Genomic DNA, 18,826 nt, shown 5'->3' on the forward strand with positions numbered 1-18,826 from the left:
TTATCAGAGGATTCAAATTTTTAAACAAAGGTACATGTTATATGACCGTAAAATACATAAATATGGAAAAAAATCAATAACGCATGAGACTAATGATGGTTAGATCAAGTCTCATTTCAATCATTTTTCTTTCTCTCTCTGTTCAGTTTGGATACCTCTGTGATTTAAATATAAAATTCATCAAAAATACGCCAATTACCCCTAATGTAACTGTCATTTTTATAAAAAAATGCTCATTGTTTTATTTCTGATTACATATCGCACATAAAAATCCAGTGTACATTGCAAATTTAAAGTTTAAGGTACTGATCTTTCATTATAGAATGTTAATAAAGACTGTTTAAATTTAAAAAATACAAATTACCCTGAAATTTATGGGAATTATGTGACCTTTGTGTGTCGATGTGGTGCCAACTCTCTCCAGCGACTTACCAAGGCCTCATTGCTTCCTTGCCATGATGCGTCGTCGCTGTTATCCGTGCCAAAGGTGGACATATGGCCATTAGGGAGGTGGTCGTAATGTTCTGACTGATTGGTGTATAAAAAAAATACAGAAATCCAGTAGCTGTTTGGCCTCCTTGTAAGCAGCTCTTTCTGGACTGGTTCGACTGTCCCTGTGTGCATACATTTAGGGATGAGCTGTGGCTGCTCATGATAATTAGTGATCGCAAGTTCTGCTCTTTGTCTATGATGCTAATGGTCATTTCTTTTGTGAACCTGAGTAGCTTTCTGCAATTGGCAAAAGCTTCTAGTTTACCTGAGCATCTCAGTTGACAACTCATTAATGGAAATGAGCATTTCTACATCTACATCTACATCCATACTCCACAAGCCACCTGACGGTGTGTGGCGGAGGGTACCCTGAGTACCTCTATCGGTTCTTTCTTCTACTCCAGTCTCGTATTGTTCGTGGAAAGAAAGATTGTCGGTATGCTTCTGTGTGGGCTCTAATCTCTCTGATTTTATCCTTATGGTCTCTTCGCGAGATATACGTAGGAGGGAGCAATATACTGCTCGACTCTTCGGTGAAGGTATGTTTTCGAAACTTTAACAAAAGCCCGTACCGAGCTACTGAGCGTCTCTCCTGCAGAGTCTTCCACTGGACTTTATGTGTCATCTCCGTAACGCTTTCACGATTACTAAATGATCCTGTAACAAAGCGCACTGCTCTCCGTTGGATCTTCTCTATTTCTTCTATCAACCCTATCTGGTACGGATCCCACACTGCTAAGCAGTATTCAAGCAGTGGGCGAACAAGCGTACTGTAAGCTACTTCCTTTGTTTTCGGATTGCATTTCATTAGGATTCTTCCAATGAATCTCAGTCTGGCATCTGCTTTACCGACGATCAACTTTATATGATCATTCCATTTTAAATCACTCCTAATGGGTACTCCCAGATAATTTATGGAATTAACTGCTTCCAGTTGCTGACCTGCTATATTGTAGCTAAATGATAAGGGATCTTTGTTTCTATGTATTCGCAGCACATTACACATGTCTACATTGAGATTCAATTGCCATTCCCTGCACCATGCGTCAATTCGCTGCGGATCTTCCTGCATTTCAGTACAATTTTCCATTGTTACAACCTCTCAATATACCACAGCATCATCCGCAAAAAGCCTCAGTGAACTTCCAATGTCATCCACAAGGTCATTTATATATATTGTGAATAGCAATGCTCCTCCGACACTTCCCTGCGGCACACCTGAAATCACTCTTACTTCGGAAGACTTCTCTCCATTGAGAATGACATGCTGCGTTCTGATATCTAGGAACTCTTCAATCCAATCACACAATTGGTCTGATAGTCCATATGCTCTTACTTTGTTCATTAAACGACTGTGGGGAACTGTATAGAACGCCTTGCGGAAGTCAAGAAACACGGCATCTACCTGTGAACCCGTGTCTATGGCCCTCTGAGTCTCATGGCCGAATAGCGCAAGCTGGGTTTCACACAACCGTCTTTCTCGAAACCCATGCTGATTTGTACAGAGTAGATTTCTAGTCTCCAGAAAAGTCATTATACTCGAACATAATACGTGTTCCAAAATTCTACAACTGATCGATGTTAGAGATATAGGTCTATAGTTCTGCACATCTGTTCGACGTCCATTCTTGGAAACGGGGATGACCTGTGCCCTTTTCCAATCCTTTGGAACGCTACGCTTTTCTAGAGACCTACGGTACACCGCTGCAAGAAGGGGTGCAAGTTTCTTCGCGTACTCTGTGTAAAATCGAACTGGTATCCCATCATGTCCAGCGGCCTTTCCTCTTTTGAGCGATTTTAATTGTTTCTCTATCCCTCTGTCGTCTATTTCGATATCTACCATTTTGTCTTCTGTGCGACAATCTAGAGAAGGAACTACAGTGCAGTCTTCCTCTGTGAAACAGCTTTGGAAAAAGACATTTAATCATACAATGTAAACTTTCACGGCTGGTATTGTCTTCACTTAAAACTTCCGGGCTGATAGGCCGTGGTCGAAGTATAAAACTGTCTCCTGACGTTTCGTCTCCGACTGCGGGAGACATCCTCGGAGGTAAAGTGGCGAACTGCGAAGAGAACTCGAGGAAGCGCTGATTATATAGGCAGTACAGAGGGCGCCACTGTTGATCACGTGGCGTCGGCTATGAGATTGTCTCTCGTAATGCCAACATTCTCGATTGAAAGTAATCGATCGTCACGCTTGCGGTGCAACGTTGACATCCAAATTTTATCCAGTTTAACACCTTCATCTTTCCTGTTAAAATTATTACGATGTTTATCAATCTCGATAGCCTCTCTATACAAGCGTGCATAATAATGCGAGGTTTTTGATATGACGCTCGTCTCGCTGAATTTTATTTCATTATCACCTTCCTGGTAAACATGTTCCGCTACGGCCGATTTATCCGTGTGACCCAGGCGGCAACTCCTCTTATGTTCGACAAGACGGGTGTTCACACTTCTCTTTGTGGTTCCGATGTAAACCTGTCCACAACTACAAGGAATTTTATATACCCCCGGTGTAGCCAAAGGGTGCCGTGTATCTTTTGCCGACCTTAAAAATTATTTTATTTTCCTAGTAGGTCTGAAAATAGTTTCCATCCCTTACTTGCCTGAAACTTTCCCAATGCGATCTGTGACCTTGCTAATGAACGGAAGAAAAACTGTGCCAATGGACGACTGTTGTTCGTCATTACTCCTGATTCTCTGCCTAGAGCGAAGTGCTCGATCTATATCCTTGCTAGAATAGCCATTCTTCACGAAAGTTGACCGTAGATGTTCAATCTCATCTTTTAAATAAACAGGTTCACAAAGTTTGTGTGCCCTGTCTACCAAAGTTTTCATTACACCTCTTTTTTGTCTAGGGTGGTGGTTTGAATCTTTGTGTAGATAACGATCAGTATGTGTGGGCTTTCTATACGCCTTATGGCCCAACGTTCCGTCCGGTCGTTTAATCACAGACACATCCAGGAAGTTCAATTGCCCATTCCTTTCTGTCTCCATAGTGAATTGGATTTTCGGATTAATGCTGTTTAAATGTGTCAGGAAGGCATCCAACTCCTCTGCTCCGTGTGTCCATACTACGAACGTGTCATCGACATAGCGATACTATCTGGCTGGTCTCTTACTGGCAGTCTGCAGCGCCTGTTGTTCAAAAGTCTCCATAAATAAGTTAGCCACAGCAGGACTGAGAGGACTGCCCATAGCCACCCCGTCAATCTGTTCATAAAAGTCACTATTGTATTGAAAGTAGGTTGTGGTGAGGCAGTGTCAGAATAATGCCACAATATCGGTGGTGAAAAATATCCGCTATGCATAAGATAGCTTCGTTTACCGGAATCATGGTAAATAATGACACAACGTCAAAACTGACGAGGATATCATCCGGTCCCACGCTCGTTTCCTTTAACTTGTCAATGAAATGAGCTGAATTTTTAATATGACTGTCCGTCCTACCAACATAGGCTGCAGCATTGAGGCAAGGTGTCTAGCTAACTCATGTGTTGGTCCGCCTATAGCGCTGACAATTGGCCTCAACGGAATCCCAGGTTTATGAACTTTGGGTAAGCCATAAAGTCTAGGTGGGTACGCTTCTGTTTTACAAAGCAGCTTCTTATTGTCGGAACCAAGTATGGGGTGGAAACTATTTTCAGACCTACTAGGAAAATAAAATAATTTTTAAGGTCGGCAAAAGATGCACGGCACCCTTTGGCTACACCGGGGGTATATAAAATTCCTTGTAGTTGTGGACAGGTTTACATCGGAACCACAAAGAGAAGTGTGAACACCCATCTTGTCGAACATAAGAGGAATTGCCGCCTGGGTCACACGGATAAATCGGCCGTAGCGGAACATGTTTACCAGGAAGGTGATCATGAAATAAAATTCAGTGAGACGAGCGTCATATCAAAAACCTCGCATTATTATGCACGCTTGTATAGAGAGGCTATCGAGATTGATAAACATCGTAATAATTTTAACAGGAAAGATGAAGGTGTTAAACTGGATAAAATTTGGATGTCAACGTTGTACCGCAAGCGTGACGATCGATTACTTTCAATCGAGAATGTTGGCATTATGAGATACAATCTCATAGCCAACGCCACGTGATCAACAGTGGCGCCCTCTGTACTGCCTATATAATCAGCGCTTCCTCGAGTTCTCTTCGCAGTTCGCCGCTTTACCTCCGAGGGTGTCTCCCGCAGTCGGAGACGAAACGTCAGGAGACAGTTTTATACTTCGTCCACGGCCTATCAGCCCGGAAGTTTTAAGTGAAGACATTTAGTATTTTGGCCTTTAGTCTGTCATCCTCTGTTTCAGTACCATTTTGGTCACAGAGTGTCTGGACATTTTGTTTTGATCCACCTACCGGTTTGACGTAAGACCAAAATTTCTTAGGATTTTCTGCCAAGTTAGTACATAGAACTTTACTTTTGAATTCATTGAATGCCTCTTGCATAGCCCTCCTCACACTACAGTTTGCTTCGCATAATTTTTGTTTGTCTGTAAGGCTTTGGCTATGTTTATGTTTGCTGTGAAGTTCCCTTTGCTTCCGCAGCAGTTTCCTAACTCGGTCGTTGTACCACTGTGGCTCTTTTCCATCTCTTATGATCTTGCTTGGCACATACTCATCTAACGCATATTGTACGATGGTTTTGAACTTTGTCCACTGATCCTCAACACTATCTGTACCTGAGACAAAACTTTTGTGTTGAGCCGTCAGGTACTCTGTAATCTGCTTTATGTCTCTTTTGCTAAGCAGAAAAATCTTCCTACTTTTTCTAATATTTGTATTTACAGCTGAAATCATCGATGCAGTAACCGCTTTATGATCGCTGATTCCCTGTTCTGCATTAACTGTTTCAAATAGTTCGGGTCTGTTTGTCACCAGAAGGTCTAATATGTTATCGCCATGAGTCGGTTCTCTGTTTAACTGCTCAAGGTAGTTCTCAGATAAAGCACTTAAAAAAAATTCACTGGATTCTTTGTCCCTGCCACCCGTTATGAACGTTTGAGTCTCCCAGTCTATATCCGGCAAATTAAAATCTCCACCCAGAACTATAACATGGTGGGGAAATCTACTCGAAATATTTTCCAAATTATCCTTCAGGTGCTCAGCCACAACAGCTGCTGAGCCAGGGGGCCTATAGAGACATCCAATTACCATGTCTGAGCCTGCTTTAACCGTGACCTTCACCCAAATTATTTCACATTTCAGATCTCCGTCAATTTCCTTCGATACTATTGCACTTCTTATCGCTATAAACATGCCTCCCCCTTCACTGTCCAGCCTGTCTCTGCGGTATACATTCCAATCTGAGTTTAGGATTTGATTACTGTTTACGTCTGGTTTCAGCCAACTTTCTGTCCCTAGTACTATATGGGCATTGTGACCGTTTATTAATCATTGGCTGGGAGGCCCCTTGTGGGGCAGGTCCGGCTGCTGTGGTGAAACCACATTGGGCGACTTGCGTGCCAGATAGGGATGAAATGATGATGAAGACGACCCAACACCCAGTCCCTGAGCGGAGAAAATCCCCGGCCTAGTCGGGAATCGAACCCGGGCCAGTAGGTCGGCAATTCGTCACGCTGACCACTCAGCTATCGGGCAAACATCTAATTGATGAAGGCAGAACAACAATGTTTTCATCGATAAATAACCACCCACAGCAATCTTTGTTTCAGTTCTTGTTGGAATTGCATTATCAGTTTGAAACTCTTGATTGCTTATGATGCCTGCAAGAAGTCCCACCCAAGATTACTATCATGACTACATTCTATTAAAACAACAAATTTTTAGGGCTGTGTTCTGTCATTGATAGTTATTCTTTCAATACATGTTCCTGTTGGGTGGGTGTATTTCACATTTGCAACCTTCATCACAATCATTTTTGTATCATGGATGATCCTCTTCTTTAGCTGGTGATGATAAGCATTTAACATTTAAATAAAAAAAAGGGAAAGAAGAAAGGAATGCCCTTGAGTTGACTAGTACTCCGTGATACCCCTCACCTCCTTGCTTAGCTTTCCTAAATTCAACAGCTTGGTGAGCAGCTGGCACCACTTTGACACTGGGGAATGGCTGTGGAATGTGCTTAGCTTTCCTAAATTCAACAGCTTGGCGAGCAGCTGGCACCACTTTGGCACTGGGGAATGGCTGTGGAATGTTGGGGAGGGACCTTGTCCAAGGTACGATAGTGACCTTTGGCACACATGTCAACCATGAATGTTCTGCAGTTGAGTAGGGTGAATAGGATTTTTTTGGTGGTTAATGCCTTGTGGCCCAATAGTTGTGAAACACTTGTATTATTTCTCCGTAGTAGTGCACAATAAATCCAGGGCGTCCACAGTGAAAAGAGACTGGCATGTTGTCCTGTGTCCTTCAAAAAGTCTGCTCTTCTGTGGCGTTTTTTATTTGGTGGAGGAGTTGGTTGTACCTCCATTGGTCAGATGCTGGGTTGTCATTATACAGCGGTGGCGTAAGTCCGAGTTGGTGGAGTCAGTTCTTCTTGGTGACAGACCAAGCAACCCATGGTAAAACATCATATCAGCACTGGGGATCATCTGCCAATTAGCCAGCACTCACATAGAGTGTTGTACACTAAAGACAGATAATCCGCAGTGAGGTGGAGAAGATGCTGCAAGATGACATCATTCAAAGTTCAGACCGACAACTGAACACAGTCACAGAGAAAAATGTCTGCTGCACATTGGGGACACTGTAGACTGCTTGAAAGGAGCCAAATATTTCTTAGCTATGATCATTAAGAAATGCTACTAGCAAATCAAGGTAGATGAAGCTGATCGAGAAGAGAGGGCCTTGATAACTGATGACAACATCTGTGAGTCCAAAGTTATGCTGTTTGGACTATGTAATGCTCCAGTCACCTTCAAATGTATGATGGACAACCTACTTTGACCCCTTAAATGGACATATCTTTGCTATCTAAATGACAGTGTCATTTTTTCAGAGACAATTCGAAACCATTTAAGCCTCCTGACAACTGTGTTAAAATGTGTTCAGGTTGCAGGTCTCTGAATCTGAAAAAGTGTGTCCTCATCACCCAAGAAATAAAAATCTTGACACACCTAGAGAATGGTGATGGTCTGTCCCAATCCAGAGAAAATAAGAACAGTCACAGATTCTTCCAACTCATTGGCACATTTGTGATGTGGGAAGCTTCCTTAGACTGTGCTCATTCTTTGGGTAATTCATAAAGGTTTTCTGTACCAAGGCACATCCTTTGCAAGAATTACTACAGGGAGATACCAAATATGAGAGCTGTTCAGAAAATTCTGGAACTTTGTCCACAAAATTTTTGTACGCTTGCCGTTTACTTGTTGTGCTTGGTATCCTTTGAAGTACTCTTCTCCACAATTGATACACCACTCCCAATGCTGTTTCCACTTCCGGAAGCAGTCTTGGTATGCCTTTTGCTGGATCGCACAGAGCACCGTCTGCAGATTTTCTTTTATCTCATCTATCGTTGCAAAGTTTTGTCCTTTCAATGGGGTTTTTGACTTTGGAAATAAAAAAAAAAGTCTGCAGGAGCCAGGTCTGGAGAGTAAGGAAGATGAGGCAGCACACTGATTTCATTTTTTGTGCAATAGTCATGCAGTGGGTGCATTATCGTGATGCAAGAGCTATAAACTGTCTTGCCACATTTCAGGCCATTTCCTTCTCACATTTACATACAGGTGTCGCAACACATCCCAACCGCTCGAGCGATTAACATTCTGTCCCTGTGGCATGAATTCATGATGAGCTAATCTACATCTACATCTACATCCATACTTCAGAAGCCACCTGACGGTGTGTGGTGGAGGGTACCTTGAGTACCTGTATCGGTTCTCCCTTCTATTCCAGTCTCGTATTGTTCATGGAAAGAAAGATTGTCGGTATGCCTCTGTGTGGGCTCTAATCTCCTTGATTTTATCCTCATGGTCTCTTCGCGAGATATATGTAGGAGGAAGCAATATACTGCTTGACTCTTCGGTGAAGGTATGTTCTCGATACTTCAACAAAAGCCTGTACCGAGCTACTGAGCGTCTCTCCTGCAGAGTCTTCTGCTGGAATTTATCTATCATGTCCATAACGCTTTCACGATTACTAAATGATCCTGTAACGAAGTGCGCTGCTCTCCATTGGATCTTCTCTATCTCTTCTATCAACCCTATCTGGTACGGATCCCACACTGGTGAGCAATATTCAAGCAGTGGGCGAACAGGTGTACTGTAACCTACTTCCTTTGTTTTCGGATTGCATTTCCTTAGGATTCTTCCAATGAATCTCAGTCTGGCATCTGCTTTACCAACGATCAACTTTATATGATGATTCCATTTTAAATCACTCCTAATGCCTACTCCCAGATAATTTATGGAATTAACTGCTTCCAGTTGCTGACCTGCTATATTGTAGCTAAATGATAAGGGATCTTTGTTTCCATGTATTCGCAGCACATTACACACGTCTACATTGAGATTCAATTGCCATTCCCTGCACCATGCGTCAATTCGCTGCAGATCCTCCTGCATTTCAGTACAATTTTCCATTGTTACAACCTCTCAATATACTACAGCATCATCTGCAAAAAGCCTCAGTGAACTTCTTTCAGTCAAAGAAAACTTATCTCTCTCTCTCTCTCTCTCTCTCTCTCTTTTTTTTGAGAAGCTTTGCTGACCCGCTGTGAAGATTGAACCTTGTTCTCAACATCATAACAGTAGACCCACATCTCATCACCTTTCAACATCATAACAGTAGACCCACATCTCATCACCTTTTATGATTATTGTAAGGAACTTCTTATTTTCATCTATGCGATCCAAAAGCTCTTCACAAACTGCGAGATGAAGATCTTTCTGGTCTTGACTCATGAGCTGTGGGACAAACTTGCTGACAACACGATGCATTCCGAGATGCTGTGTCAAGATTTCATGACATGATCCAACTGAAATGTTACATTCTTCTGCAATCTCTTGGATAGCGTTTGATTGGCACACACAATTTCATTGATGTTCCTGACATGAGCATTGTCAGTGGATGTCGAAATGGGTCCTGAATGAGGATCATCCTTAACTTGTGTCTGGCCCTTTTTAAACTATATGAACCATTTGTAACACCAAGTATGGCTTAAGCACTCATCATCATAGGCTTCGTGCCTCATTTGATGGGTCTGTTTAATGGTTTTCTTGAGTTTCATGCAAAATTTAATGCAGACGCAATGCTCCTCTAACTCTGCCATCTTGAAATTCGCAAACTGTGCAACACAATGTTCTACTCAGTACAGCACTGAGCAACGACCAACAGACATACAACAATGAAACTTCTGGCAGTTACACATTAAACACAGGCATGTGCAGGGATGCTAACTGCATTTCACTACAATTCACCCTTGGTGTGAAATTACGAATGTTCTAGAACTTTCTGAACAGACCTTGCATTCCTGGAATGAAGTGCTAGAAAGATCTTGCCTTGTAACATCTTCTCCAGTTCTAGCATAGTACGACAAGAATGTGAAGACAGAACTTTACACTGGCACGGTTTTGGGATAGGGGCAGTTTTAGCGCATATTCAGGAAGGTGCTGAATAGGTGGTAGATTACACTCCAAGTCCAAGAGGAAGTACTCTATAACTGAGAAGGAGTGCCTTGCAGTTGTTTGGGCCCTCAACAAGTTCTGGCTCATTTATTTGGCAAACAATTCATTGTTGTGGTGGACCATTATTCTCTGTGCTGGCTAACTAGTTTGAAGGACCCATTCTGTTGACTAGTGAGATGGGCACTGAGGCTTCAGAAGTACAGTGTCACAATGATATACAAAAATGGATGCCAACACAAGAACACTGACTGCCTTTCAAGGAATCCTATGGTGGTACACAGCAACATGGATAAAATCTAAGCCATTGCTGCATTAAATGACATTGCTGCTGAACAGATGGAAGATCCAACAATGCTGAAAACCATAGAAGCCTTGAGAATGAAGAACCAACCAAAGGAGTATTCCAGTTAATAAATGGAACATTGTAAAAAGGAACTATGAATGGGGATGTAAATGATTGCTCATCATCTCAGCTCATCTGTGGCCAGCAGTCCTGAAGTATTTCCACAGCACTCCAACATTTGGTCACCTGGGATTCGTTAAGACTCTAGACCAAGTCAGATTCAAGAATCACTGGTCAGGTCTCTACCAATGCATTAGACACTGTGTGAACCACTGTAATGAATTCCAATGAGGGCAAATACCTCTGGGGCTTCTGGTACAAATCCTGCCTGCAGCAGTGTCATTCTACCACATTGGAACCGACCTCTTGGGAAGGTTCTGGAATTGATGGACAATAGTCTGCTCTGACTACCTCATCAGCTGCGATGTCAGAAAAAGCTGTGCCAACTTCCAAAGCTCCAGAATTTGCAAAGTTCCTGGTATACAACATCTTTTGAAGCACTGAGTACCATGTGTGATGGTCTCTAACTGTGGAAAAGTTTTTCTGTCAAGTTTTTCTGTAATATCACAGATAATTTCACATTGCGATGTCACGCATAGGATGACAACTGCCTACCACCCACAGATAAAAGGCCTCACACAACACTTTAATAAGACTCTCGATGTACATTGATGTTGAACAGAGAGATTGGGATACAATACTCCCCTTTGTGACATTTGCATACAACACAGTGAAGCAAGATACTACAGTCCTGACCACATTCTTTCTGCTCCATAGTCGTGTGGCTGAAATGACAGTGGATACACTTGTGCATGTTTCACATCACCAAGATCAAAGAAGCAAGACAGGCTGGCTCTCATGTGAACCATGGACACCCAGGAGAAAGACCAAGATCACTATAATGTCAAGCACTGGCCAGTCAGATGCAGCCCGGGAGACATGGTATGGATAATTACACCTGTGAGGGAAGTCGGACTATTGAAGAACTTATTAAAGAACTGCTTTGGGTTTTATCATATCCTTTATCGTTTGTTGTATGTGACATACGTATTTGAGGATTATGATCCTTCATCAAGAAGACAAAAGTGCAGAGACATTGTCCATGTCCTTTGTATGAAGGCCTACCATGGTCCAGAGGAGCAAATTGATGATGAGAGGCTCAAGGAAACAGAAGACCCACTCGACAATCGTGAAGCTTCGATGCTTACCACAGTGAAGAGGATATAAAAACACAACCAGGATGTGAGGATCGACAACTGTCACCAACAGAGTACCTTTTACAAGATCAAGATCCAGGGTGGTGTTGTCGACTCCAGTGAGAACTTATGAAACAACTGGTCACTGTTTCAGCAGGAAATGGCCCAATACTGTGACCTGTGGTGGATGCATTGTAGCATAGCACTTAGCACCATTGGCCGGCAAGGTGTGGGTCGTCAGTTCAATCCTGACTGTTGGCAGTTATTTGTTATTTAGTATTTATTTTTTCTGGAAAATTCTTGAAACATCTTATGTTTGTTTATTCTGTAATATTCAGTGCGTGTTTAAATAGCATCATTCTAGAATATTGGATGTTTGTATAAATAGCAGCAGGTCCACCCACGAGTTTGATTCTGTTCTGCCTGTGCATTGGTATTTGTAGTGAACATGCTTTCAGTTCTTGGGTGTGGCTGTGACATGAAAATATTACAAGTGCAGTTGGACTCACTTTAAACAAAAATGATTAAGTGCAAGTGAAATTAGTAAGATGCAGCTTTGTATATGGATGTTGCTACAGGAAGTATTTCCTTTTCTAAAGTTTTGTGGTTGTTCCCTCCAGCTTTACTTCCAGGAAAATGGGTTCTGATGATTCTGTAGCAATTCTCATTTCTGTTGTAGTGAAATGTGGTATCTTTGTTATGATTTCAATTTGGTCTCAGAATGTGAACATTTTGGCTGCTTCTGTAAAATCCTTCTTACTCTCTGAATATTATTGATTAACAGTAACTGTTGACCATTGTTAGTTAGATAGCTTTTTCAAGGTGAACACTTTTCTATGCCCTGAAGTATTGCAGCTTGAAGGAGTGAAAGTATTTTTAGACTTTTCATCATACACAAGTGTTTTAATTTCTGTCTTCAAATCGGAACTGTCTTGTGCAATTGATTTCTCAACACTTCTTATCTGAAATATTGCATACACCATATTTAATTTACTTCATTTCATAACTAAGTTAAATCTTTATCCTTCTCTTAATATTGTAGTTATGTATTTAAATACTTGGTAACTGGGAATTTCTTCGGTCTTTGTTATTTAACTAAAGCATGGGGCAGCAAACAGTGAAAGAAATAATGTATTTTTTTCTTTTACTATACAACAGTCATTCATTTTATAAATACAGCCAATGATTGTCATCAGGTATAAAGAAATAAAAAGGATCATTTTTCAGCTGCAGCCACTCCAAAATGACAATATATAGTATTTTTCAGGATATACTACCTGTGATGTCATTTTGAGAAGTTTACGTTACATGTGCATCTTGTGCCCAATGAAAAAATTCTGAAATGAGTGAAAACAAATTTTGTATTAAATGGAATGTTGCTCATTTCATTGGTGCTGTCAACAGGAAACACATTCAGTTTGGAGTGTCTCCCAAACTGGTTCTAATATATTTTATACCAAATTTTTGTATTGTTTTTCTGTCTTTGGAAGATGCTGACTTGTAACTTATTTAAGTGGGTATGATAAAAATGTAGTTCGCCTCACTGTCGGAGACAGAGTGTTTCCCTTTGGCTCTCATTTGTTTAGAACATATGTGTATGATCAAACTCATGGCAAGAACCACAAAAAGGTATCTGACTGCCTTCTTGGTGGAGCTTGAAACGTTTCTGAAAATGAATTTAGTATTTTAGTATGGTAGTAATAAATTTTTGGATGTAGGTATAAAAGGGCCAACTCTTTGCTGCTCGTAAATTTTATGAGAATTGGAGGTAATGTATTATTTGACACATTCAGAGTGAGAGAACATTTCATGAATATGGTAATTTGCCAGCTGTCTCAGCAAATTAGCATCTTGCCAGCAGTAATATATATAAAGAAAAATATCTTAAGTCATGCAATTACTGGTATGGTTTTTTTTGTGCAGATAACAAAATGTCATTCTTCACACTATCTAAAAACATTAGAAAACTTTAAAAGCTTATGTAGTTGCTTCATTATTGTTCATATATCTCCACGGATATTGTCTTTCTATTGATTGATGATTTCAGTGGTCTTGAAGCTTATTAAGATGATCACACAATTTTTTATAATTTTGCACAAGAGTGGAAAGTTTTCCACCGTTCATTGCAATTGTTACTTAATGCCCGCACCACTAGTATATGTTGACATTTAATTTTTGTCCTATTGTTTGGCTGTGACTTTACCCTTACTAGATACATGTACCAAATGCATTCCCTCCTTGATAATACTGTTCAAATTTTCTCTGCTGTTTGCCTCTCATAACACAACCAAGTGAATGCCTTCCACTTGTAATCTCAGCAGATAATATGATAATGCAGTTTGTGCAGCTCTTGCAGGACACTCCAGTGAATGTGCACATCTCTCGAGAAGAGAAGTGGAGATATTGGCCAGTACTGATTACACTTTCTCAAATCTGTTACAATGATTGCTGTGCAGCAGTATGTGTATTTCAGTAATTACCACCCCATCTGTTTATCGTATTTGTAACAGAAAACCTGTTCTGGCATTGAATGTGTTGTTACTTGTCTCACCATATCCATTTATACCTCTGTACTGTTGTGACATGGGTTTGTTAAAATATTTTACAGCCAACATTGACTTCTTTAATGATCTTCAATTTAATGACATCCTAACCCATACAAAGTAGGTTTACACTGCCTGTATTGTCTATACACCCCATATGTGTTAGTGAACTGTGCAGTTCTCACTCCTGCGAGTATATCCTCCCCAAATTTGCTTTCTGTACCTTCATAAGTTTATCTAATACAGGCTTATTACCAGCAAGAAGGAGAAGCTAATCATGAAAAAACTCATCCCATACATATCAATTAGTATAAACCCGAGCCACCATTTTTTAGAGCCTGAGTCTGACTCCAGAAAAGGATTCACTGATGATGAATGAATGTAAGTAGATAAAAAGGAAAGAAGATTAAGGTTTAACGTTCTATTTATGAGAAGATCGTGAAATATGTAGCGCATGTAGCACAAGCTCACTTAGAATGTGGAGGGTCTTGGCTGTGTTCTTTTCAAGAGCAGCATTCCAGCATTTACCTTAAGCGATTTAGGGGAACTACATATAACCGAATCCTAAATGGCCAGATGTATATTCGAACACTGCTCCTCCTCACTTCTAGTTCAGTGCTTTGACCACCAAGTCACCCCATAAACTCATTGACAGACAATATCTCCTCACAGAACATATTATGCATCAGCTCAGTTACTAATAAATTCATCACTCACATCATTCATTGTGTTTTTGCAACAACAATTCTTCAGAAGCTGTCATTCAGAAATTCATTTATTAGTAAATACTTGGCTCATAAAATCCTCTGGATTGTAACTTCTACCATATGCACAATATGTATACATATTCCTGTTTTAATCCTCCTTTCTTCTTATCAGTTATATGGCTCCTGTTGTTCCTGCCTAAATCATCCGCCATATTTGTCATTATAAGCTGTCAGTTGTAATTCTGTGCACCTCTCTTTTGATTTAGAGTTGTGAGTGGTTTTTTTCCCCTTTTGTTTATGATCCTGTACAATCTACATGCTTGTCTATCTTTTTTTATTTATCAGTGAAATGTCTTAGCTCCAGTGCCAGTAAACCCTTAATTCTTTAAAGAATCAAACTCCCATGTATAAAACAGCTTCAAACATCTGATTACTTTACAAATGAGTTAATGTGTTAAATATTTGACATTAAGCATATAAGCAAGAAAAAGTTTAGAAAATGTTTGAAATTATGCTTACAGTTTGTTGGTAGTTGCTAAGTGCTCTCATTATGAAACACTATTTCCTTACTGATCCACACCCTAACAGTGCATGGGAAAAATGAACACTTAAATCTTGTTTTGTTGCAATGATCTTTTCTCCCTATCTAGGTTGGTGACAGTGAAGTATTTTCACATTGAGAAGAGGGAGTTACTGACTGAAACTTTGTGAAGAGATCTTGCTACAACAAAATACGCCTTTGTTTTAATGATTAACACCCCAACTCATGTGGTATATCTGTGACACTCTCTTTCCTATTTTTCTGCCCTTCTTTGGACTTTTTCGAAGTCCTGCATCAATCCCATCTTGTAAGGATCCGATACTGCACTACAGTACTCTGGCAGAGGATGAACAAGTGTAGTGTAGGCAGTCTCTTTAGTACACTTTTGCATCTTCTAAGCATTCTGCCAATAAAACATTGTTTTTAGTTTAACTTACCCACAACGCTATGTGGTCATTCCAATTTAAGTTGTTCATAATAGTAATTCCTAGGTATTTAGTTGACAGCATTTATATTTGCGTGATTTATTGTGTAAGTGAAATTTAACAGATTTCTATTCATACTCATGTAGATGACCTCACACTTTTACTTATTCAGAGAGAGTTGCCACTTTTCCCACCATAGAGGTATTGTGTCTAGGTTATTTTGTAATTGGTATTGAATTTCTGATGACTTTACTGGATGGTAAATGACAGTGAAAATGTAGTAAGCAATGAACTTTTCTCCTTTCGTCAGGTCCTGGCATGATTGCTTAGTAATTGTAGATATAGAGATTATATCAGTTTTTAATATTAGACATGTCCATCATTGATTTATTTAACAAGAGCTACATCTTTTGTCCATAACATTTTCATATCATTGTTTTGTAATAAGATAGATTGTTATCTTTCAGCTAATGTAAATTTGGTCACAGAGTGAGATAGCAGTACCCTATCTTGAAATTTAATTGTGTTGTTCTAATATACCCCATTTCTATCAATCAATAAAAAATGTAATCTTGCACAATCATTTTATGCAGTGAGTTATGTCACTTGGCGATTTTTGTTAACTAGTTGAACTGTGAAAGTAACTGTTTGTTCTCTTTTTCAGATTGTCAAATGGAAAAGAAAGCTTCAGATTTCAAGTTGTAACTGGAATGGTCGAAGTATCTTCGAAAACTGCTAATGTAATGGGTGTTTCAATTGTATCGAAGTCAATCCCACAGACTGTTGAGGTATTATCATATTATTGTTTTTCCTCTCCCTTGTAGTTTAACTGATTTGATGAAACACAAGTGCTATCTTTTTTATTTTTTCAAGGAATGATCTGTTGTGACATGGAAACTACAGTGAAGATCAAAAATTTTTTATTTGCAACATTTAACTATACCTTCAAGCTACTTTTTTACAGTCACCACTCCAACTTAGACATTTGTCATAGTGTTGTACCAACTTATCAATATCCTCATTATAGAATGTAGCTGCCTGTGCTTTATACCATTTCTCTACACTAGTCTGCAGCTCATAGTCTGTGCCAAAATGCTGCTTCATAGCCAGTGGTGCATGTGAGCAGCGAGATTAATATCAGAGGGAGTCAAGTCCGGGCTGTTGGTGAGTGATCGGATACTTCCCACTAAATACACTGCACAAGCATCTTTATTGCAACTGCAGTGTTTGGCCAAACAGTGTAATGAAGAAGGACAATGCCTGATGCCTGCATTCCTCTTAGCTTGCTCAGAATTGCCCCTCGCAGACAATTTTCGTGAATCGCCTGATCCACTTGCTGAACAAGATCATTGGTTGATACTCACTTGCTTCCCTGCTGCTTGCATCATGAACATGTGTACATCCTGCTGTGAAGTTCCTGCACCATTGCCACACGTTGTTGTCACGCATGACAGTTAGGTTATGTGGACTGCAAGTAATCAGGCAAAATACTCCAGGATGAAGAAAGCAAATGACAGCACACACTTAACACTTGGTGGGCAGGAGTATTGTTCTAGTCACCTTTAGGTGCTCACTATGCGTTCAGAACTGAAAAGTGTGACATGATGCAACCTATGGGTGTAGTAGAAACACATATGCTAAAGCTTCGTCAGTTTCACTGCACATTTAATTTTATGACCGATCGGACCTTGAAAAAAATATCCCTTGTATAGTAATAATTTTATAGACAATTGCTCATTAAATTTGTCAAAAGAATGTTTGGTATTTACAGTCACGATCAATGTATGAGAAAAAGGTGAATATGCTATTTCACATGTCATGGAATTTTTGTTGCTGACATAATGATCATTATTCTTTCTGCATAAAGCCTCAGTTCAGTATTAGCTGGACTATGTGACAGAATTTGCCTCAAGAAGAGTTTTCCATGTTAAGGGAAATGGACATTTAACGTAGGTCCAGTTCTTACAACCTAGCAGAATAAGATGTTTATGTAGAAAACATACAATGTGACCGAGCAAGGTGGCACAGTGGTTAGCACACTGGACTCGCATTCGGGAGGACGACGTTTCAATCCCGTCTCCAGCCATCCTGATTTAGGTTTTCCGTGATTTCCCTAAATCGTTTCAGGCACATGCCGGGATGGTTCCTTTGAAAGGGCACGGCCGATTTCCTTCCCAATCCTTCCCTACCCCGAGCTTGCGCTCCGTCTCTAATGACCTCGTTGTCGACGGGACGTTAAACACTAACCACCACCACCACCATACAATGTGAAAGAAAATGCTGATTGATTTGAACATTCAGCTGATAGATTACTTGTAACTGTGAACTGTAGCAGAATTTAGTGAAGTTGGTCATTACCTTAATGTATTATTTTGGCAGCTTTCCTGGTTTCCTCCTTCAAGTGTTGAGCATAGATTTCATTGCTTGCTGTTCAGGCTACAAACAGCAAGCAAGGAAATTGCCCCTTGACACTTGAAAAAGACAACTAGGGAAGCTGTAGAAATAATGTGTAAATAAAATGACCAATCGGCTGCAAACCAAAACTAGTAATTTATCATGTGGTTTATTCGTTTCTGTATTGGTGTGCTGAATCTTGTCCTCCTTTATTTTCTTTCTAGTCCAGTATACTTTCTCTAATGCCCAATTAGTGTTGCAAATTCACTGCATGTGGCCCTGGAGGTATTGTAGCAGGTAAGATGCGTTAAAAAGATGACATCACTGACATGAGATCCCTTTGGTGTTCAGTGTTGAATTGCAGAACATGATAGTTTATGATATTTGTGAGACTCATCCATGCCTTCAGAGACGGGGGCATGGGAAGGGAGGGGGAGGGGGTTGGCGGCGGCAATGTTCTGATGTGACAACTAAAGTAAATATTGGACTTGTTGGTGAAACTCTTACATTTTGTACCTTTCCCCTTATGTCCTTCACAGTTGAAACAGATTAAAAGATCCTATTCCAGAATCTGTATGCCAGTTTTAATTT

The 18,826-nt window shown here is 40.3% G+C and overlaps 1 protein-coding gene across 1 annotated transcript in view; it reads left to right on the top strand.

The window, feature by feature from the left end:
- Nucleotides 1–18,826, top strand: part of LOC126248720 (uncharacterized protein KIAA2013 homolog) — a 210,011-nt gene that overhangs the window by 135,287 nt on the left and 55,898 nt on the right. The window contains exon 5 of the mRNA XM_049950026.1: nucleotides 16,506–16,629. Within this exon, the coding sequence (XP_049805983.1) occupies nucleotides 16,506–16,629 (124 nt within the window). The remainder of the gene's footprint in view (nucleotides 1–16,505; nucleotides 16,630–18,826) is intronic.

Source organism: Schistocerca nitens, chromosome 3 (genome assembly GCF_023898315.1).
Source record: "Schistocerca nitens isolate TAMUIC-IGC-003100 chromosome 3, iqSchNite1.1, whole genome shotgun sequence".
Classification (NCBI taxonomy): Eukaryota; Metazoa; Arthropoda; class Insecta; order Orthoptera; family Acrididae; genus Schistocerca; species Schistocerca nitens.